The 24,565-nt window shown below is 37.8% G+C and overlaps 1 protein-coding gene across 1 annotated transcript in view; it reads right to left on the bottom strand.

Annotated features, from left to right (window-relative positions):
- Positions 1-24,565, bottom strand: part of slit3 (slit homolog 3 (Drosophila)) — a 191,586-nt gene that overhangs the window by 43,976 nt on the left and 123,045 nt on the right. The window contains exons 7-17 of the mRNA XM_016289665.1: positions 22,997-23,068; positions 20,943-21,106; positions 19,360-19,504; positions 16,135-16,206; positions 14,983-15,054; positions 13,792-13,863; positions 10,751-10,894; positions 10,298-10,461; positions 5,029-5,179; positions 2,538-2,612; positions 1,517-1,660 (exon numbers count right to left, since the gene is read on the bottom strand). Of these exons, the coding sequence (XP_016145151.1) occupies positions 1,517-1,660; positions 2,538-2,612; positions 5,029-5,179; positions 10,298-10,461; positions 10,751-10,894; positions 13,792-13,863; positions 14,983-15,054; positions 16,135-16,206; positions 19,360-19,504; positions 20,943-21,106; positions 22,997-23,068 (1,275 nt within the window). The remainder of the gene's footprint in view (positions 1-1,516; positions 1,661-2,537; positions 2,613-5,028; positions 5,180-10,297; positions 10,462-10,750; positions 10,895-13,791; positions 13,864-14,982; positions 15,055-16,134; positions 16,207-19,359; positions 19,505-20,942; positions 21,107-22,996; positions 23,069-24,565) is intronic.

Here is a 24,565-nt window from a genome sequence, read left to right as displayed (position 1 = left end):
TAAAGAGTGTATATATATATATATATATATATATATATATATATATATATATATATATACACACACTTGTAATGTTTTTTAAAGGCTGCCTTTATTTGATCAAAAATACAGAAAAAACAGTAATCTTGCAAAATGTTATTACAATATAAAATAATGGTTTCTATTTTAAAATCCTTTAAAATATATTTTATTTCTGTGATGCAAAGCTGAATTTCCATCAGCCATTACTCCAATATAAAGTGTGACATGATCCTTCAGAAATCATTCTAATATGCTGATTTATTATCAGTTGAAAACTGTTTTTGATGCTTAATATTTGTTTTGGAACCTGTGATACTTCTTTCTGCATTCTTTGTTGAATAAAAAGTTCAAAAGAACAACATTAACATTCTAACAGTACGAGTCTTTATCACTTTAAAAAAAATAAATAAATCAATAACACATCCTTGTTGCACATTACTATAAATATAACATCAAAATGATATGCAAAGATCTGAAATATCTTTTGTGCCCTCTCCTAGAAAGAACCCGTCCTATCACATAAAACATATAAATCCTTTATTTATATAAAACATATTTTATAGAATGTTATCATATGTGAAACATCATATATAATATAACTTCACTTGAGTTTAATAAATCCATGAACAAACCCTAGAGTTTCTAATCGCAAAACATGTTTGAGGTGTAGAGTCTGGGTTAACGAGCTGTTATTTGAACAACAGAAGTCTCTGGTTCAGTCTCTGGCTTTCTGGCCTTTGAGATCACCAGGTAAACGTGTCTGCGTCTGCTCTCCGAGATTCTGTGCAGCAGACACAGGCCGCTGAGGCAGCTCGCCACTTGACACGGGACATGATGAGTTTGTGTGCGGGTGGTTGGGGAGGGCTGAGCTGCCCAAAACAATCAGGTTCTCCTAAAGGCCCTCAGCAGCACAAACAGGCTAAATGCAAACCAGAGTCTGTCATGATGAAGACCCGAAAGCAGCAAATTCGGCATTAAACTCTGACAAACAGGGATCTGAGACGAGCAAACTCAATTTGGACACATACTCCTGGGATTTGAATGCCACTAAATCCAATATTGCAGGACCATGATTCCATTCATTTGCTCCTATGCACTCCTCTCTCTCCAATTAAGCTAATTAGAGCGACAGCAGACCTTAGGAAGGCTTTTTCTAACCACCAGGCTTCAGAATATGCATTGTATTAGCATCTTTGTTCCCGATAGCGTGCCAGCATAGAGGACATCTATGCCCATGAGTTTCTTAGAATAGCTTCTCGCGCTCAGCATCGTGATTAGACTGACGATCACAGTTTTTGCTGAGAACAGGCCATTTTTCTTGAATTCATAGCCTATATGAACACATTTCCAATGCCGTAACTCTGGTGTTTGTGCATTTATATTCAAAACCGTGTGAATATATGAATGTAAACGTTGCTCAGAGACATGTCTTCATTTGAATGAGCAGGACAACAGTAGAGAATGAAAAATGAGCTTAAACGTTGGCGATACTTACAGCGTTTTGAGGCCGCTCAAACCCTTGAACATCCGTCCGCTGACCGACTGCAGCTTGTTTCCGGTCAACAGCAGCTCCAAAACACCTCCGGCCCCATCAAACGCCCCCTCACGGATGTCCCGGAGTTTATTATTACTTAAGTTTCTGCAAACACAGAATTGAAGCCGCTATTTATTACTCTGACAAATGTGACCATGGACCATGGTCTTAAGTGTAAATTTTTCAAAATTGAGATTTATACATCATCCGAAAGCTGAATATATAATAATAAGCTTTCCATTGATGTATGGTTTGTTAGGATTGGACAATATTTGGTCGAGATACAACTATTTGAAAATCTGGAATCTGAGGGTGCAAAAAATGAAAATATGGAGAAAATCGCCTTTAAAGTTGTCTAAATGAAGGTCTTAGCAATGCATATTACTAATAAAAAATTAAGTTTTGATATATTTACGGTAGGAAATTTACAAAATATCTTCATGGAACATGATCTTTACTTAATATCCTAATGATTTTTGGCATAAAAGAAAAATCTATAATTGTTGGCTATTGCTACAAATATACCTCAGCGACTTAAGACTGCTTTTGTGCTCCAGGGTCACAAATGGCAGAAAGCACTGGTGGCAATGGTACACTGCAAATGTCTTTGTTTCATCATATGAATAGGTTGTGGTTGTATGCTAAACACACGTTTATGATGATTCACTGCTTAATTTTAAACCGTGCTTCAGTAAAATGTAAGGTCGGGCTTTTAGATCTGCCAAATTTATAACTGTGCTAGATAGTAAGCAATTTCATGCATGATAAATCACCGGTCCTCTTCCTGAGCGAATACCGCTTTTTCCAATTTTGGAGTGAGCCGCAAATATTGCCTGACGGTAAATCACTGCATGTTTTCCTATTAGGTTGGAATATTCCAGAAGCTTTTCTTGTCCTGCTGTCCATAGCGAAGCTGGATTTCCCAACTACACCAATGTCATTCAGCAGTCAAACCGAAAAAGAGAAATAAACCCGTTCGTACATCTTGCGCAGGTTTGGCAGCTTCTTGAAGGCCCCTGTAGCCTCTAGGACGGAGATTTCATTGTCGTTCAGCCGTCTGGTGGAGAGCGAGACAGAGGTTAATAGTTCAACAGTAAGCAGAGTACTCACAAGCTCACAGCAAAAAGCACTAGTAAACCTCACTGGAGCATGTAGGAGTGATGATCATTCAGACTCTTATGTGGGAGACGCTGTCTAATTGGGATTGTAATGAAAAATCAGTACCGCTCTCTCTGGTACAAAATCATACACATTCATCTGTCCCTCAACACCAGTGATGACAACATGAAGGACATACTCTGATACTTTGCAAATAATAACAGTAGACGTGGAAGACGGGCTAACAGGCGATGCAGATAAATGGAGACCGAATCTGGAAACAGATGGTGTATTTTGGAATGCCATAGTACTTTATGCAGAAGTTTCAAACTGGAGCTGCAAGGAAGTAGGAACGGCAGGAGGAAAATAAATTAAATAAAAAAGAAAAGAAAATAATAAAATATGAGCCCAAATGACATTAATTACTATTTCATTCTGATTTAAACACTGGTTGAAAATGGAAAAATTCTAAAAGTGCGGTCACATTTACCGTTGTTCTGCAAATATCCGTGGGCAAAATCCAGTAATTGCAATAGAATTTATGCACTCAGAAATTTTGCATGAGTGTGAAAGTGATTCATACATTTCCACTCTGAAAATAGACAACGGATCTTTTTTGTCCATGAAATTTTACTGATTTGACCGCATCATAAGGGAATCAAAATTCTATTGTAAATATTTTCAGATCAACTTTTACACATTTTTTTTTCACAGTATAATTGGGCCTTTATTCAGAAGTTAATAATTATTCTATGCATGCATTACACAAGATATCTTCCAAAACTGGTGCATTCAAGTTATGTTGGGAAATCGTATTTACGAGTTAAAGGCACATGAACATCATGTCTTTTTTAATGTTAAATTTGTTAAAATTAATGGAATACTTATACATTTTTATTTACAATAAAACGAATCTAAGCATTAAGAATAGTTACTTTGCATTTAAAAGTAATAATATTGTACAATTACTATAGAATACATTATTTACTTTACAGCACTCCCATTGTGCATTCTTTATTAATCATTTAGTAGATTAATAAAAATCTTGTTGAAATTTATGTAGAAAAGATCCATTGCCACACTGAACTGAGATTTACTTTCAAATGATTAATCGCGATTAATCACATTCAAAATAAAAGTTTTTGTTTACATAATATATTTATGTGTACTGTGTATATTTATTATTTATATATAAATACACACACACATACAGAATATATTTAGAAAATATTTACATGTGTATATACTTTTATATTCTTATATTATATATAAATATATTTAATATTTAAACAACATATTTTTCTTAAATATATACATGCATGTGTTTGTATTTAAATATACATAGTATATACACACATATATTATGTAAACAAAATATTTAATTTTGGATGCGATTAATCGCGATTAATCATTTGACAGCAGTACTTTAAACTGCTAGCAAATTTTACAAATATTTACACAGAAACAGCAAGTAACACTGAATTAATTGTGAAATTTTAAAGCGGAAAGAATGAAATAGTATTTTTTTTTTGGTCAAATCTACTCCAGCAGTCTTTGTTTTATTATTTTTTTTACAGTGCATCTTACTCTAACCAAAGTTATTTGAATGCATTGCAATTATGACTTCCCAACTTAAAAGGACTTACAAGAACTTCCCAGGAGGACTTGAATGCACCAAATGTATAACCAAGAAATGACAATAAATCATAACCAGCAAATGATAGCATGAGGTATATACTGCACAGCAGTTAGCAGTATGCAAGTATTCCTTTGCAAACAGAGCAAGACTGCTGCAGAGAAGGTCTAGGCAAGGTTGAGAGAGACTTTCCAAACATTAGTAAAAGTAGAGTCTGTCTTTTTGCTTCCCCCAGGGCTGCTTTCCCCAGCGGGGCCTGCCATGGGATAGCACATCAGACATAAAGTGCTGGTTCCTGGTTGCTAGCATTCCCGCAAGAGCTCTATAAATAAGCAGCTGCACTAGCGGGTGCAAGCTGTAGTCACTGAGCCGCAGAAAGATAGAGAGAGAGAAAGAGAGAGTGTGACAGATGACTCGAGTTGATGGGACTGCAGAGAGAAAACCCTGATGTGTCCTTTACACACCAACACAAGGGCAAACGCATTGTCACCCTGACTAGCGCTGCGCAGGGAAAACACGGCTGAGAGGCTAATGGTCTGAGAGAGGCCCTGGACATTCATTCACACAACTCAGCTGGGGACGAGACCCCCTAATCAGAGGACAGGAGAGAGGAACGAGGCCTCGGTGACAGAGGGACACCGAAAGAATTAGCGAGGTGAGATTGTAAATGGTCAATGATCCCGTGAATGACTGATGGGGTCGCTAGGTGTGTTTGTAAGCTCAAATGTGTGACTCTTACAGGTCGGTGGTGTGCTCCGGCAGGTGAGGGGGTGTTTTGGTGAGTTTGAGGTTGGAGCAGTCCACCACCGTTCCCTCACACCGACAGCGCTCGGGACAAACCAGGTCCTGGAAACACTCGCCGCTGAGACGACTGCGGTAGTCCTCCGCACCTAACAAACACAACAGACACAAACAGACAGAGAAACAGACAATCAACCAGCTTATTCAGCTCATCACACGCATGGTTAAACCTCACAAAATCTAAAGAAATAAGAAATGTATTTGCATAAAAATGAAGCCTTTTTGCACTGTGGCATTATTTTCAGGACAATGAAGCACTTCCACATTAAAATGAAATGAAATACAATAATAAATGGTATTAATAAATCAAGATTTTTGTTGTACCGACTATATACTAATTTAAATAAAAGTGTTTTTTTTAAATAGTAATACAAATTCAAATAATGGGAATTAAAATATCATAGTAAATTCTCTTAATGGCTTAAAATAGAATAAAAATATGTGAAATATATGAACACAATTTTAATTGTTTTTCTATATAAAATGTAAATTTGTATGTTTCATGCAAATATTTATATAAAAGTGTCTGTAATACAGTTAATAATGGCTTAATGGCTTTGTAATCGTTGTAAAAAGATGTAAAATATATGAACACAATTCGACATTTTACAATAAAATGTAATTTGAACGTGTCATACAAATGTAATATTTATATTAAATAGAGCTGTAATACAGTTCGAATTTCAAATAATTGGAATTAGGTAAAAATCTCAACGTAAAATTTCAAATTAAAGTTGGGAGAAATGTGCTTAATGGTCTTAATGGCTTTGCAATCTATATATAAAAAAGTCAAATATATAAGCACAATTTTACATATTTTTCTATATAAAATGTAAATTTGTATGTGTCATGCAAATGTTGTAATATTTATATTACAAAAATAATAAAAATAACCGTATAAGTAATACAGTTCAGATTTAAAAGAATGGGAATTAGGAAACAAATCTCAAAGCAGAATGTCTGAAATGTATCACAGTAATGAGAAATTGGGGAAATGTGCTTAATTATCTTAATGGCTTTGTAATATATATAAAAAATGTCAAATATATGACCACAATTTTACTTATTTTTCTATATAGGATCTGTAAATCTGTAGATATCATGCAAATAAAAAAAAAGAGACATTCTTACATTTTCTTTTGATTGTGGGGAAAAACATGACCTGGACATATCTTTAATGTGTTTTACCCACATAATAAATAAGAATGAATATTTTGGTTTTATGTCTTTTTTCTTTCCACCTACAAACACGTCCACAAACAGCCGCAGGCACTTGTTTGCGAACACGACCTCATCGTCTGCATTCTTTTTTTTCAGATAACAGCGTCATTGAGCGAGAGGTCAGGTATGGGAGGTCTGGCACTACGAAGTGTTTTGATAGGAAAACACAGGCAGTTTCTGCGTAACACGAGCTTCTGGCCGCCCGCGATAAGTCTGCTTCCCATCAGCCATCACTCGCTTGCCACTGTTTATCATATTCCCACCATCTCCGTTCGGCTGCCCTGATGCTTCCAGCCAAACGTCTACGAGAGTGACCTTAAAAAAAAAAAAAAACCCCCGGTGCAGAACACAGCTAGAGCTCCTCACAAGCGATCCGTTGTTCCCGGGTTAAAGAACGCCACCTTCACTCCTCACGGTGACAAAGAGAGCTGCCACCGCACATATCCCAGAATGCCATGCTGTGTGCGAGTGTGTCCAGCGGTCCCTGGTGCTTGACGGAACCATGTGAGGCTTGTGTAGGCGGCGGCACATGGTTAGATCAAGCACAAGAGACAGCTGCACCAGAGGCCAGAGTGGAGGAGCGGAGTGGGACGGAGAGGTGGGGAGGAGGAGGAGGAGGAGGAAGAGGAAGGAGCAGCCAGGAAGCCGCACAGAACTCTGGGCCACCATGCACACAGGCGGGCCGGCCCCTTTCCCTCGTCCCAGCATGGACAATAGCCCGCTGGGAATACAAGCCCGAAAAGACAGACAGACAGGGACTAGAAAGACACACATAAAGACATCGCAGAGGAGAGAGGAATGGAGCAAAGCCCTCTGCCACCACACATACACACACGGCCCTAGCCAGCGTTTGAAAATTAGTAAGGTCTGGGGTGGGGTTAAGAACTGTGCTATAATAACCCCAAATATATACACTAACACTTTAAAACAGACAAGAGATGACAGAGATGGAGATGTTTGTGAAAGATATTTTCTCTGTTCTGGAGGGGTGAACATATTTATTGCATCAAAATTTGTTAATAGTTTACTATAGGTTAGGGATGGATAATTTGATCAGTTGCTTATTAATCATGCAACAATACGTATTACTGTTATAGTTTTCATTAATAATAATTGCTATGTAGATGATAACTTTGTCTAGTGCTCTTATTAATGTTTTTAGCATGATTTGTGAAAATTTAACTACTTTAGCTTTTTGCGTATAGGCTATTTCATTCTGTAACCCAGTGGTTCCCAACTCTGGTCCTGGAGGCACCCCAACACTGCACATTTTACATTTCTCTTTTCTCTGACACACCAATTTCAGAGTCTCTACTAATGAGCTGATGATCTGAATCAGGTGTGTTTGATTAAGGAGACATGCAAAACATGCAGTGTTGGGGTGCCTCCAGGATCATGGTTGGGAACCACTGCTGTAACCTACGTGTTCTACAGATCTGTGTACTAGTGTTAAATGCTACTGTTTTTGACATCGTTGATAAGGTTTCATGATATTTTTTGTGTTTCCCTTACCGAATGTGCTGTCCTGACAGCAATAACCTGTCCGTGGGCTTTTTTGATTACTGTCAGTTTAAGTGCTGGTGATGCAGTGTTGCCAGATATTGCTATAAAAAAACTAAAAAATTAATAAAAATAAACTAATATTTTTTGCAAATAAGATAAATATATCGCTAACCCTAAACTGTAACTTCCCACTTTATTAACTTTCTAGAGTGTCAAATTAAGGGGAAAAGACAAGTCCAAAAAAGTGTATAATAACTGGATCTGGCAACATGGAGGCTGCGCCCGCGCCCTCACTAACAATTCTCATTCACGCCGCCAGTGTCTAGCAGCGATTATTTTCATACCACGGATGCTAAACATTCTTGCAAACTGTCTAAGCTGAATTATACATGCAGACATTCATATGAGGAGTTTTAAACAACAAATTAGTCATTCAGAGAACAAATTGTATTTTTGAACATTCACAATTTACTGAGGTCTGGACCTCAGTAATCTTACAGCTGGCTACGGGCCTGTAAACAACAAATTAGTCATTCAGAGAACAAATTGTATTTTTGAACATTCACAATTTACTGAGGTCCGGACCTCAGTAATCTTACAGCTGGCTACGGGCCTGCATACACACACACACACACACACGCACACACGCACACACGCACACGCACACACACACACACACACACACACACACACACACACACACACACACACACACACACACACACGCACACGCACACAAAACAAAGATTTTCATGTGCAAACACACACTAGGGGCCAGTAGCGGGTTTGTGTGCTCTGGCGTTGCACTTGTTATTGTGCTGATAAACTGACAGAAGTTTAATGAGAAAAACCTGTGGCTTAATATCAAAGCAAACAGCGGCTGCACTTCTCCCACCAAATCAGTTCCCTCAGGGGCCCGTGCTTTTGGCTGCGTGTGGGGGCCGGTTCCGACTCTTAAAAACATCTTCTAACAAGGCATCTTCATTCAGCTTCAGAACAGCCAGCATTGTCCTATTAGCCCTCTGAAACCTGGCAGTGTGTGAGAAGAACTGCTCCAGGCCAGAGTATGCCACACACAAACTTACACATAGGAAAAGGAAAGGGACGTCACTGAATGTGAGGAGTCTCAGTGTGAAGAAGAATGTGAGCAGCAATTGGTGGGCCAGAACTGTGAGCCATCAACAGGTCACTGTGCACAGCCTAGTGGATTCACTGTATGGCAGGAGCTGTGTTCGGATTCATTCACTTGATTGACTGTCTTTCATAAGGTGTAAGTCTCTTTATAATATTATCTTGGACCAAAAACCAACCATAATGTACACCACCATTTTCCACTTACTCATTGAATTTAAACAGTTGTACTACTGGTTTTGCGTATTATACTATTTGTATTCAGCAAGGATGCATTAAATTGATCAAAAGTGACAGTAAAAGCCTTCACATTGTTACAAAAAAAACAGTTTCAAATAAATGCTGTTCTGTAGAGCTTTCGACTCTTCAAAGAATCCCAAAAAACAACAACATAGTTTTCACAAAAGTATTAAGCAGCACAACTGTTTTCAACACTGATAATAATAAGAAATATTTCTTGAGCTGCAAATAAGCATATTAGAATGATTTCTGAAGGATCATCTGACATTGAAGACTGGAGTAACGATGCTGAAAATTCATAAAATAGAAAACTTATTTTAATTTGTAATAATATTTTACAATATTACTGTTTTTAATGTATTTTTGATCAATGAGTGCAGCCTCGACAGTCATAAGGTCATAAGATTTTGTCAATGTTAACACTGAAACATTCTAATAGTCCACTTTAGACATTCTAATAACTATAAGTAACTTTGTAACTACATGCCAACTAACATTCATTAGTGGACTGCTTTAATTTCTTCTAACACTTCATTTTCATGGTCCATCAACAGGCATTCTACTAATTATAAGTAACATTGCAAGCGCATGTCAACTTATACTACTAACGCTAACCTAACAGTCTACTAATATTTAATGAGTGTTGGTTGATGCGTAGATGCAAATTAATGAGAGTTAGTTGACTGTTGTAGCTGCAAAGTTACTTACATTTAGTAGAACGTTTAAAGTGGACTATCAAAATAAAATGTAACCCGTTTAAAAACCTATACTACTTATATATACTACTTATATATATGTATATATATATACAAACTTTTAAACGGTAGTGTATTTTGACAATGTTTTCACATTTGAAATGAGCAGGCAGCTACCAAGCTGCTGAATACTAACTGTAAAGTGGGCAATCAACGTCATAACATTTTGATTTCTAAAGGACCCGTTTTTGCATCTTAATGTGAATACATATTCTGGGTGGATTGATGAAGAAGCCTTGTGAATGTTAAAGTATGTATACTGTAGTATATTGTTCCAATTAACTCAAAATACAACTCAGATTAACTCAAAAAGGCATAAAAGTCCTCTTTAAACAGTGTGCATGTGTGTAGCTCTACCTGTGCAGCGAAACTTCTTGCCCTTAACCTGGCTGATGCGTTTGTTGGCGAGGCGGCGCGGGTGGCTGCATCGAGCTCCGCTGGTCTCAATTGGATTGTCAAACAGGTAGTCGGCCAGCCACTTCAGATGACAGTCACACATGAAGGGATTCTGAGCGAGATGTCTGTGGAGGGCGGACATAATGATAAATCAAAACGCTTAATTAGAGTCAAGGGAGTTTGTATAATCGAACAGTAATATCCTGTGATAACAATACGATTCATAAACATTAACAATTTTTTTTCAAGTTCACATTTATCTCACTGCTGTTAATGCTGTTGTTTTGCTGTCTACTTGCAGCTAATTAATTGCGGGGTGAAGGCAGTCCTGCTCAACAGTTGCTTAGAGACTGGAGTCTCCTGGACTGAGCGTGGGTGTGAAGGATGGAGTGTTTATGTGTGTGTGTAACTCACAGTGTTTTGATGGAGCGCAGAGGGGTGAACAGGCCTTTGCTGATGGTCTGAAGCTTGTTGTCGTAGAGGGACAGCAGGTTGAGGTTCTGCAGGTCTTTGAAAGTGTTCACTCGAAGACAGTTGATCTTGTTGGCATTCAGCAGTCTGGAAGAGTAAACAGAAGTTTCATTAGACATTTTTTTCTCATCAGAATAAACACACGATAACAAACAAACAAAAAACTAAAATCTGCTTTAAGCTTTTCATATTTATGTTTAATTTACACGTGTAGTAGGCACTTTCTAACCTTTTGGATTATGGCACTGAGCACATAACGCCTAAGTGGCAAAACCCCCCAAAATACTTTTAAAATGAATACATAATGATGTATTCCTAAAATAAATAAAAAAATGAACAAAAAGCTAAAAAGGCAAAGCAAAGACAAAACAAAACAAAAAGCTAAACAAAACACAAGCAAAGCAAAGCAAACAAAACAAAAGCAAGTAAAGCAACACAAAACAAAACAAGCAAACCAAAGCAAAGTCAACCAAAACAAAACAAGCAAAGCAAAGGGAACCAAAACAAAATACAAAACAAAACAAGCAAAGCAAAGGGAACCAAAACAAAATACAAAACAAAACAAGCAAAGCAAAGGGAGCCAAAACAAAATACAAAACAAGCAAAGCAAAGGGAACCAAAACAAAATACAAAACAAAACAAAAACAAGCAAAGTAAAGCAAAAACAAAGCAAAACAAAACAATGTAAATACTTTTATTGCTGTAAATGAGCAAAGCAAAGGGAACCAAAACAAAATACAAAACAAAACAAAAACAAGCAAAGTAAAGCAAACAAAACAAAAACAAAACAATGTAAATACTTTTATTGCTGTAAATATGTCATTGTGTCATGTATGCTGTTCTTGATGAATAATGATTATTTATTGCATTACAGAAGTCTGTATGCTCTTATTAGTGTGCTCTGTTGAGCACGTGTGGCATCAGTCACCATATAGAAGCCTCTTTCAGTGCAGTCCCTGAGTCGCTGCAACGGTTTCAAGCGCATGTTTCCTACGGGTATACTTTGCGAAAGACTTAAGAGACAATAAGGACTTTTTATTTTCAATTTGCTAGACTGAGCGGAAAGTGCTGCTCTCTCTGAATGATTTTATGTTTTGCTTTAAAGCCTCTAGTGGAGAGTGTGATGGTTGCAGTAAATTCAGTAATCTGCGTTGTATCAGTAAACACGAGCAGTGTGTAGATGTCACCGGAGATAAAATTCACAATGTGGGATCCACAAAGTGCTCAAAGCTGTGTGACTTGATGTAAGCATCAGAAACATATTCAGATCTATAGATGTAATTTTCTCGGTTCACAGATCACTAATTTGAACAAAACTGGAGTGAATGTGTTGTCGATGAACTGCTGGAGTATTCAGCTGCTGAGTTGCACCCATCACTCCTGTCATGTCTCGCACTTCTCTCCCGTTCAGGCCGTCTGACAATTGACTAAAGCAGTCATGTGCTTAATTACTGAAAGCCATTGTAATGAGGTTTTGTCTTGGAGCAAACACATGCATCGTTAGTCTACTCACAGGGTGAACTAATTAGGTTTGAGTATCTCAAAAAAGACGAAAAAAATAATAAAAACTAAAGAAAAAAGAGTGAATAAAACCATAAACAACAGAAAGAAACACAGAAACGCCAAAATAGCTTTGCGAAATTGCTGGAATGCCCTGAGGTGTACCTTTGAAAGGGTCTTATTAAGAAAATCCATTAAGGATGAAGAACTCTAATTGCTGAAAACACAGATAATTTGTGTCATTATGGCAGTTGACAGTGAAAACATGAGCCGGGCCGCTCCAGTAAATCTATGGCGTTTTAGAAGCATAATAACAGGTGATGTGAGCTTATTTTTGTGCCCGCGGCAGCAGTGTGTACGTTAAGAAAAGCGGAAGCCATCAGAATTTCCCCAAAACATTAGAATAAGCTGAAACAGGCCCATTAGAGCCGACAGATTCACCTCAATTTGGACCATTAAATGCAGAAATTATGTCTGAGCAATGTTTCCATGTCTACACAAATATAAGTAGGTGTGAGGGACATGTTTAGCAATCAAGACCAATTTACATGCTAATGATGTCGAGAGTGTTCGCCCAGAGGAAACGAGAATAAAAATGTGACGCTCCTTTCAGCAAAAACACTACATGCTCTCTTCACTTCTTTTAGTGCTTTTCTTCCTTTCATGAGGGAAAAGGCAGAAATGTTTTCACTCTTCTAATCAAACAAGTCCATTTTTTTCACTAAACACATTTGTTCTCATTGTGAAGCATATACGTATATACAATGGGGTCCTAAAACAAAAATAATTTAAAAACATAATAATAATAATATTTATGTAACTAATCAGATATTCTCAAATCATGCTAGATGACATGCACAATCAGGCTTTGCACAAATCTGTAGAGATCAAGTGCTACTGATATTCAAGCAAATACAAAAAATATCAAATACAGAAACTCAGAAAAAGAATCTCAGTAAAATTGTTATGAAACTATGATAAGATATTATAAAACAAATCTTACATTTATTATAATATTAAAAAAAATTCTATTATGTTCACCAAGGCTGCATTTATTTGATCAAAAATACAATAAAAACAGTAATGTTTTGAAATATTATTACAATTTCAGTTAATAGGTTTTCTATTTTAATATAAATTAATGCAATTTCAGTGTCACATGCTCCTTCAGAAATCATTCTAATATGTGGATTTGCTCAAGAAACATTTCTTATTATTATCAATTTTGAAAATTCTTTTGCTGCTTAATATTTTTGTGGAAATCATGATACATTTTCAAATACATTTTAAATGCCTTTTAAATGTCTTTACTGTCACTTCTGATCAATTTATTGCATCCTTGCTGAATAAATTCATTTGTTTAGTGGTAGTGTAAAAAGAAAAATCACTTGTTATGAAACCTGGACCCCACTGTACATTCACATACACAGAAGTCATTATCTTCTTGACATTGAAGGTTATTGAGTCATAAATGCAGCACTCACAGCAGCTGCAGGGAGACCAGGCCATCAAACAGTCCCTTTGGGATCTCTGCGATTTTATTTCCATACAGGACCCTGTAGACACACACAGATATAATGTAAATAGAGAGCAATGAATCAGCCCACGTCTCAATATGTCTAGCCCATGGGCAACACATCAAGCGTGGATGTGTCTTTCTTAGAGGGGCTTTCATGTTTTTCAAAAAAAGTCAAAATCATGAAAGTGGTACATAAAACTAGTCCTCTGAAGTCATACGATACAATATAGCTGTATATAAGAAACAGACTGAAATTTGTCAGAAAAGTTACTGATAATGTTGTAAGAGAAAGCTGTTGTCTCAGAAAACTGGATCAATCTAATTGATGAATCAATCATGATCTGATTTAAATTTAATTCTTTTGAATTATTAAATAGTTTAAAACAATCAGATATAAATCTGTTATCAACAAGCCATGGAGAGTTAAGGCAGCTGTCAACGTTTTCAGTGAATAATGACTTAAATTTCAGTCTGTTCCTGTTACATAGCTATTGTACGGCTCATGAAGACATGAAATACAGTGCATGACTATTTTTATGACAATTTATGGTGTTTTGTGTCCTTTTGAAGTTCTCCATTCATAGTAAATGTGTTTTGTGTTCACAGAAGAAAGTGAGTTTTCATGTGAGTTCTGAGCGCCGTTCACTTTCGGCTGAACCATTCCTTCAACACACTCTAACTTCCGAGTTGTGTGTTTATGTCATCTCGCGCGTCCTCTTTACTTTATTCCTATTCCCTGAGAGACCGCAGCCCATCTTCCACCCCTCAGCGCCTCTTTAATCACGCGGCATGTGTAAATGAGCTCTGTCTCATGTACAGCTGTGTGGGCCGGACGCAGGGAGATAGATCTGACCAAATTAATATGCACACACTGAGGCTTCTGTCTCTCTCTGACTTGTTGAGGTGATTTAAATGAAAGTCCTCCCTTGTGTTCACGCTGCTGCAGATGTCAGCAAACGCACACACTCACACACGCACAGCGAAAGACACACACTCAGGCAGACAGTAGGCTCGTCTCCATTCTGTCAGCTGATTTATTCGACACCTGTCCTTTCACCTGACTGTTTACATTTACGCACGCCTATTATCTTTGTAAATGCATTACTATGCAGCTCAGGTGTATGAATGCTTGCATGTGTGTGTGAAAAACACTTACAGTGAAGTGAGCGAGCGCAGGCCACTAAACGCATCTTCTGCAATCTCGGATATGTGATTCTTGCTCAGGTCTCTGTAATGACATAAATAGAGATAATACGGCCAACTGTTAGACCAACAAAAGGATGGTTTGCACATTTGTCTGACAGGACGTCGATACTCCATAAATACCCAACGAACTCGATACTGAGGAGAAAAGAACATAAGAAACTGCCTGGTGATCATCATTAAACCTTCTCACATTAAGCTATCACATGACTTGAACTGGCGTGGAGCAGTTTTTAGCAATTAAACCTTGCAATGCCATGAGGGTGAACAATTAATGACTTGATTCTTTAAAATCTTCTGTTATGTAAGCTAGATTTTCTCAATTTTGGGTTGTTGGGGTGGAAATAAACTCTATAATGATTCGGTGAGAAGTGGTTGTGAAAAACCATACACAAATACATTTTTTCTCTCAGGAAGCCCAGATTTGTTTGAGTATATCCTTCAAAATACTGAGCTCTTCACGTCAAGGCATCACTGCCAAAGCAGAGGTGAGAAGATCTTATTAAATATCTGAATTTGAGTCTAAAATATAGATTTTCTTGTGCAGGGTGACATGCCTCTAGAAAGTGCTGTGCGTGTTATGAACCCTTCTACTTTTTTTTTTCAAAGTGGTTGACAGGAGATCACTTGCAGCAGGGTATAGAGTTCATGCATAGGCTGAAAAAGTATGAAAAGAAAGTGTGTATATTTCTAGATGTGTCAAAATAGAGGAATGTTTAGCTGATTTTAAAGTGCTTTTTGGATATACGTAAACTATCATTCAAAAGTTTGAGGTCAGTACGATTTTTAAAATAAATCTCTTATGCTCACCAAGGCTGCATAATAACAGTAAAATGGTTAAATATTATTATAATGTAAAATACCTGTTATCTATTTTAATATATTTAAAATGTAATTTATTTCTGTGTTTTTTCAGCATCATTACTCCAGTCTTCAGTGTCACATGATCCTTCAGAAATCATTCTAATATGCTGGTTTGCTGCTTAAGAAACATTTCTTATTACTAATGTTGAAAACAGTTGTGCTGCTTATTTTTTTCCAGGATTTTTTGATGAAAAGAATGGAAAGACCATCATTTTGTGTTGTTGTGTGTGGAAGTTCTTACATTCTCTTCAGTTTCTTGTACGTGGAAAACGCTCCTGCTGGGATGCTCTTGATCATGTTCTGCTCCAGACGACTATATGGGAACAGATGGATATGTTTTGTTACACAACACTGACTTTTCCATTACGCTAGTAATTGCATATAATAACATTATGAAACAAATATGGCATGGCAGAGAAAAGAAAACGATGTAATATTCCTGTAGGTGTTTCGCAAATGTACATGCACCATATCACATTTATTCCACTCACAACACAGATCTGCTGGTGATTTCATTTCTCAGAGTTTGAAAGCATGTGGAGGCGTGTTTTACGGGCCCACGCTTAAAAAATAAATGTTTCATTTAAAAGTTCCACAAATAACTTTGTTCTTTAGCTCTTTATGTAACCATCTATAAAACATTATGCTGATCTGAATAACCTAATCCCTTTTTACAATTTTTATTTAGAATGACTTCATTTATTTATTATTTTTTACTTATTGCAAACAGAACAATAGAGCAAGAGTGAATTAAATGTTCTTGATGAAACGAGGGTGCTCTGTCGAACCTAAAGTAATCAAAAGAGTCTTTCGCTGCAGAACCTTTTGTTTTTGAGAGTCTGGCTGGTACTTAATGCTCCTTCTGGAGGTCTACAGAGAAAGCCATTTAATGCTTTATGGCAGCCTGTACATTGGGTGTTCAATTTGTGTTTTGGCTCACTGGGATAAGAGGGCACGGAAAACAAGTCCCTGAGAAATAAGCACAGCTCTCTGCATGCTCTAGGTTATACATCATTTCATTAGCCCAATTTGTTTTTGGCCATGGGCTCGGATGGGCTAATGTGTCCTAGCCTGCATATCCATTTATTATGCAAAGGTCATACACTATTGACATAACAACAACAGTGAGGAACAGTACATATCAGGGCAATTACCTACCTGTCCTTTAGTGCAAATAAAAAGGATCTCTGAATCAATATGGATACCAAATACCCTGACCAAGACGATATGGACGTTCTCCAAAGCACGAGAACATTCAATCAGCTTGAGGCAAGACAGCCAAAACCCATCGAAAAACTCGAGTGTTTTCTTTGTAACAGTATGCATGTGTGTGAGCACACCGCTGCGCTGCTATGTGATCATTAAACATGACGTCCCAGCCTATGCGCACAGTGGAAATGTTGGCCTTGCAAATTTCCCATGCGCAACCAAAATGTCCTTGTTTATTGGAGGATACCGCAAAACCCCTTTTGGACGTTCTCTTGCATTTGAAGGACACCGAATACAGAAGTGGCTGGAACAACAACAAGGTCAGATATTTTCAGCGGCGGCACTGTATGAATTACATTAATTTGATTGCTTTTTAATAAGAATACTAAAGTTAATATGCTAACATTAGCATTACGCAAGCTAACATGCCCGGCACAATGAAGCAAAGGTCATATAAAAAAGTTAATAGGCAGAAAAATTGACAACAGCATTAATCTAAAGGTTGCTTTAAAAACTGTGGCTTTCTCATACAAATATAACCGAATTGCACAAAAAAGCCACAGTCATTAAAGACATCCAAAGACAAATACAGAGTTCTGGCATGAAACTCTAGATGGCGCAATCCGAAAGGTCTATCTCAATCTGACCTAATGACATCATTATCACATGGCACAGCTGATTGGTTCTCTCCTGTATCGGTATGAGCTCGCTCGCGGGGGTTATTTCATGTATGTTATATTTGCAGCAGCAATATTTCCTACATGCTCACAGCAGCATTTTGTGGATGTATTGGCAGTAGCAAGTCTCAGTCCTTGCTCTGCCGCAGCAGCGTAGCAGATCTATTCCGCCAAGACCAAATACATTAACATTGCCATGTACATTACCATGCCAATCCCTCCGAGAGTTGTCATGACAGAACTAGGGTTTTAGAGACCATCCTCCAAAATTAGTTTGAAATGGACATTCAAAAAATTTGACATTTTCTTAACATAACTATTAACTAGTGTTGTCAATCGATTAAAAAATTTACTAATTAATTGCAGTTATTAATATATAAATAAATAAATAGTTTATTCATAGTTCACACCATTTATTCTATTATTAATGATGGCCAGTCTCATACTGCAACTGATACCTGTATATACCTGTACCTGTAAATGAAATTTTCCCTCAGTTTTAGCCATTAATTATAGCCATTTAACATTACAGTATAATTGAAAGACACTATTTTTAACATTTAATAGGCTTTGAAAAGTAACTAAATTGTATATGCATAAACTATAAACTGAATATAGATTAATCAGGCTACAAATGTTTATCAGCGAAGAGCAGTGAGTGGTTTCTATTTTACTTCTGTTCTTTGATTTACATCGGTGACAGACTGCAGCAGGTTTCACTTTAAAAGCGAAATAGAACTCAATGCACTACTGGCACACTGTCTGAAGCCGCTTTCTGTGCACTTTCACGTGTCTGATGCCTATGTTCACGGAGAGCTGCTTCACAGACAGTGCGCCGGTACCAAATTAATAACATCTCTTTTGCGTTTTATCGTGCTTGGTAGCGTGTTAATATAGTCTACTGTAACGCTAGCCAAAGGATGCCAGGGAAAAAACAGTTGCTCTGTTAATTGTGTCAAAGACTTTTTAAAAGCATTAAACTGAAAAAAAAAAAATTGCACAATTAACACATTAATTTATTGTATTTCTTTGCTCTTTATTTAGTTTCTGACTGTTTACTTGAATGGTATTGGAACAGCTGTTGTATGCTATGATGAAATGTCACAGACATCGGTATCAATTACTAAAATGTTGGTATTTGGTAATCTACTTATACCAAAATTAGTACTTATATGAACTATATACTTAATAATTAAAAGGTCTATCTTTTCACATCATATCTCATATAACTTTAGCAGGCCTTGAATCTGCTGATAAATCACTCAGGGTTTCTGGACATTAGATTGGGCTCAGTATAACCCACCTCATTTTGATCCTTGACTGGTTGTCTAATTACCTAAACCGTGCAGACAGGATGTTGGACCTCCAGCAGCACTGAGCAAGATCTATCTGCAACTGCGGCATGATGTTAACGCACTCGCTAATAAGGCTGCTACACCGCACCGCTAATGGCCTTTGTTACATGACAGGCAGAGAAAGCCAGATCCCCGCACAGGCGATATCAGCGGTAAGTACTTATCACACAGGTAGATTTTACACAAATAGAGAAGGCGAATGATTTTGAGGAGTGGAATCCATACATTTCTACAATTCCCTCAGGCAGGTTGGCAGGAATCTCCGTCAGGCTTTTTTTACGGCAGTCTACGATGTTGTTGTTGCAGGTGCAGGCGGCAGGGCAGATGGACGCCTGGGGAGCGCATGACCTTGGCTCCATCTGAGCAGGACCTGGGGAGGAGGAAAAGATGGAAAAATAACAGATCAGGAGGAAAATTTACTAAAGACAACATGGTTTAATGACACAAGAAAGCAAATGGAGAACACAGGGAACATTAACATCCTTTTGAGTCAAATATGAATAGAACAGCATTCCTTCTAATAGTAGTTATAACTGTCATGTCACTTCTGTACAGAAGTGTGAAAATTAATATTAGTCCCAATAACAGAACAAATGAAGACGGTGAAAATAGCTTTTAATACAGTACATAATCAGCAAGAACAGACTCCCTGTTGTTTTATTGTCTTGCTTTGCAGCTTAATTAAGAAACGCTTTTTCTTGCAGCTTGTTTTGTGTTTGTGTTGGAGTATACTCATCAGTTGATTAATCAGAGGGGGAGGGAAAAGGGGCTTAATTAACAAGAGCTGAAAGTGAACTTTTTCACCAATGAAACCCAAAGGTCCATTAAGACATAGAATGTAAGGAGTGGCTTTAAAAAACAACACAATGAAAAGGCCCTAAGTGTTTACATTGAGCGTGATTTCACCAAGTACAACATGTTCCTGGATCAATATCCTTGTTGATCCTGGAACATCATTCCAATCAACCAATCAGAATTGAGAGATAACTTTTCAGGAAATGTCAGTTTTAGGCTTACAATCAGGATTAGGTGCTTCTACACCCTTGTTAATCAGCTATCATTTCCCTCTGATTTTAGGAATAAATTATGGGTAAGGTTAGGTTTAGGGGTAGGGATTGGGTTAAGTCTGTATTTTTGGATGGTAAACAAAAGATGTTGATCCAGGAACATGTTTTACTTGGCAAAATCAATTTACTTGTAATAGTCAACATTTGCAAATTAATTAATTACAAGTTTGAGAAAAAGACTGGTAGGACAAGGAAGGAAAGAAAGAAAGAAAGAAATATGTAATTTTTTTAAATAAAGAAAATTATGTAGACCCTATGTACAGACCTTTAAGATTTTTCCATTGTGAAATTATTCTCATGACAAATGTATTTAAACACTCCTATCATTTTCAATGCCATGATGTGGAAGAAAAAGAAGAATGTCAGAAGAGTATGTGTCAAAGTGGAATTTGTTGGAGTGAGTGAGTGAGTGAGTGAATGAATGAACGAAATAAAAAAATAATTTAATGAATAAAGATATAAATAAGTAAATAAATAAATATTAAATAGTAATCGTATAAATAAATAAATAAATAAATACATGTCTGTTTAGTTATTAACATCAGTGTAAATAATGTCAAATGCATAACTAAATAAATGCATGAATGCATAAACAAACAAACAAATAAACAAGGTACTAAAAGCAAGCTTAATTTCTTGCAAAATATGCTAAATGTAGTTTATAATAATATTTTTTTTTCTTCTTGTTTTAGTTGACAGGAGAAGGACATTCTGACAGAGAAAGTGAACACTGTGCCATACCTGTGCAGACAAATTCTCTCTTTTGAACATCAGGAACATTGAGACCTCTCATATGGGCGGGGGCCATGCACTGTGTGAAAGGGGCCAGCCCTCTCCTCTGCCGCAGCCAATCGGAGAGCCAGGACAGGTGGCAGTCGCAGTGCAGGTTGTTGGAGTGCAGGCGACTGGAGAGAGAGAGAGAGAGAGAGAATAATGAGGGACAGATAGTGAGACACTATCGGATAAAGGTCAGAGGAGGTTTATATGTCTAGCATGAAAGCTGGAGTGGATGATCCCTGAGAAATGTTGGGAAACAGAGCTCTCTGAAGACAGAATCAGAAGAGCAATGTTTACCACACACTCAATGTAATATTCCATCTGTCATATGGCATTTAAATGCAAAGGAGGAAGGAAATCGCCGCAGAGAACAAGTAAATATTCATAGGGAGAATCTCTATACAGCTTTGGTAACGCAGGCTCTGAATAACACATCTGAACTAGTGACAACACGAGTGTGATTGGGTCATTCTATTATACGGATGATAGTAACATCTCCGAGGAGACCACAGTAAAGCGCTCCCAAATCCCCAGAGCATGCACCCTCATTTCAACAAGGTCTTCAACAAATGGCACAGCTCCCAATAACACCTTAATATAAATCTCTCAAGGGCCATTACACGAAGGGTATGAGAGACACAGTTCAAAGAAAAAGTGGTGTCAGCGAATCAAAAGGCGCAGCTATACCGGTCAACACTGTCTGTAAATGAATTAACAGAGAGAATCCAGTTAGGAGGACAAAAACCCGCCATTGACGATTTCAGCAGGGGGCGATGGTTTTAATAGAGCTTTTCCCATTACAAATCCAGTATCTGGCCCCGTCTTTGCGGATTAATTACAGATGAGTGGGATTACAGAGATGGATGACATGAGGAGAAGAAGCCTCGGCTGCCTCAGGTGCATAGGATGAGCCGAGGACGGGCACGATGGGGAAGCTCCACGTGCAAGCACACTCTATCGACCGTCATGCACGGAAAATGACTAGCGGTAGGAGTGCTTTTCATTTGTCTGAGTTATTGAATGGCAAGCATCATGGGGTGATATCATTTGATCTAATTGAATGCACAAAGATAGTATGTCTGTAGAAGGTCGGGGAAAGGTGAGGCAAACTGGACTATTTCATCAGAAACCTGCAGCCAAACCACCATCCTACTAAATGGATTACCAGCATCTCTAAAAATTTGATTTAATAAGTTGTTTTTACGAGCAACAAATTCAATACAGATATATCAGGGATATTAGAGACAGAAAATTCAATCCAAAGGAACTGGGTAGCAACCAAAGCCTCGCTGTTGATAATTCAATACTGCCCAGGGAGCAACGCGCCCGGCCATCCGAGCATCAGCAAATTCAATCCCGCATGAGGGGTCTGGCCTGTCTGATGGGCTGACTGATGGGAGGGAGGCCAGACCGCTCGGCTGTGGAGCTCCAGCTATGGATGACTCTGAGTGCAGGCTCCAGGGAGAACGCCGTGACGGAAAGAGGAGGAGAGATAGATGGAAAAAGAAATGACGATAAACCTAAAGCCTTGTGTTTCAGACGGAAATTAAAACTCCCAGAAGCCCCGAAATCAAAATAGCGCTTACTCCTGACATATTTCTTTATTTATCCCTCTATTAGAGCCAAAGCTCTGAGAAGAACGACCACACTCGAATAATAACAAAAGCATCTCTGAGTCTTGTTAATATCGCAGGTCAGCCACATATTGGAATGAGGTTTGGGGACCGTGTAATTATTTATATCAATTGTGGTTTGGGTCTGACAGTGCAAACGCAGAGGAGCGACACAGGCATCTGTGTTAAGAAAACCATCTCGATATCTTCAGCTAAGACAATGTCTGCTTGCAAACAGACCACAGCTCTGAAAACTGGCACGGCATCACCACAGAGCCTCTAGTCAGGCAGCAAATCCTTTCAAAAAGAGTCAAGATTTAGAATGAACGTCACTAAATGTAGATAAATGAATATCTGATTGTATAGCATTACCATGAAGTGGACAAGAAGCTCCTCAGTACTTACAGAGTCCGCAGTTTGGGCATGTGGTTGAAGCTTGACAGTGGGATGAGGGTGATGTTGTTGTTGTTGAGAGTGCTAGAAGGAAAAGAAGAAAGAACAAATATTAGAAAAAGGCATTTACTTAGTAAACAGACAGCCAGTGAATCCAGATAACATTTGACAATACAGACCAGACCAGTGTTTTGCTGAATTCGCTGAACAATATACACATGCAAACCTGTTTCCTTACGAGTAGAAAATAAAAAGGTAATTGTTAGATAACATTTTTAAATAAGAAATAGTCACTGGGAGTAGTGCGTGTTATGGTCTGCAAAAGAATGATATCATCGATGATGTGCACACTTGTAATTATGGATGGCAGAGCTCTCTGCTTCCTGTCATACCAGCCACAGCTCTGATTAGCGCTACTTAGCTGACCTAATCTTGAAATCATTCCATCCCACCCCATAACCCCCTAACCTATCGCACACATGCAGAACACACAGCCTCCTGTACCCTCCACCTCTTGGAAAAGGGTCTGGAATTTCTCAATTTAGGATTTTAATAGTTCCTGCCTGGTGAGGGAAAACTGCTGATCTCTCTGACTTCGCCAATTTAGTTTACAGCTTGGGTTTGGGGTCTGAATATTCCTTCTAATGAATCCTGCAACGGTACTTCTTGAGTACAGTGCATCCATGATTTACATTTATGGATTTGGAAGATAATGAATTAGGTAAAAATAAACTTTTTTTGGGAACTGAACCCATGACCTTGTGTCATGCTATACTCTTTAAAGGGATAGTTCACCCAAAAATGACAATTCTGTCATTAATTACTCACCCTCATGTCGTTTCAAACTCGTAAGACCTTCGTTCATCTTCGGAACACAAATTAAGATATTTTTGATGGAATCTGAGAGCTGTCTGACCATCCATAGACAGCAACACAACTGAAATGTTCCCAAGTCTAGAAACGTAGCAAGATCTGTAAAATAATCCATCTGACATCAGTGGTTCAACCACAGTTGCACGAAGCTACGAGAATACTTTTTGTTGATGAACGAAGGTCTTACGGGTTTGAAACGACATGAGGGTGAGTAATTAATGACAGAATTTTCATTTTTGGTTGAACTAACCCTTTAAGTTACAGGAAGACAAGCAGTCCCATAGATTTTGGTATTAATCCCAGAGCCCACTGACTGATCAGACCAGCTGCTGGTCTTGCTTTTTATTCAAGGCCAGTTAATTTAGTCTCAACACAAACAAGCTATTTACACTATTGGAGTGATCAGATTTACAATTCTGACCAATGGAAATTTCCCAGCCCGAGTCCAATTCTTGGTACTATAAAATTGCACAAATCAGAGGAAAACTAATCCCTCTAAAATATAACATTCTTGCGGGACTTTAAATTATTTCTGAATATTGATTTTGGCTCGGATCTGTGGTGGAACACTTTATTATGAGTGAGGAAAAGAAGAAAACTTACTAAATGGAATGGAAAATTATTGCTATTCTACACATAGACACAGACAATTCCACACAAATCACACACAGGGTGAAGGAGGAGTTGACCAAATCCGCACCAGAAAGC

The sequence above is a fragment of the Sinocyclocheilus grahami genome, unplaced genomic scaffold (assembly GCF_001515645.1).
Source record: "Sinocyclocheilus grahami isolate Dianchi unplaced genomic scaffold, SAMN03320097.WGS_v1.1 scaffold250.1, whole genome shotgun sequence".
Classification (NCBI taxonomy): Eukaryota; Metazoa; Chordata; class Actinopteri; order Cypriniformes; family Cyprinidae; genus Sinocyclocheilus; species Sinocyclocheilus grahami.
This window is presented reverse-complemented; position numbering and strand designations above follow the sequence as displayed.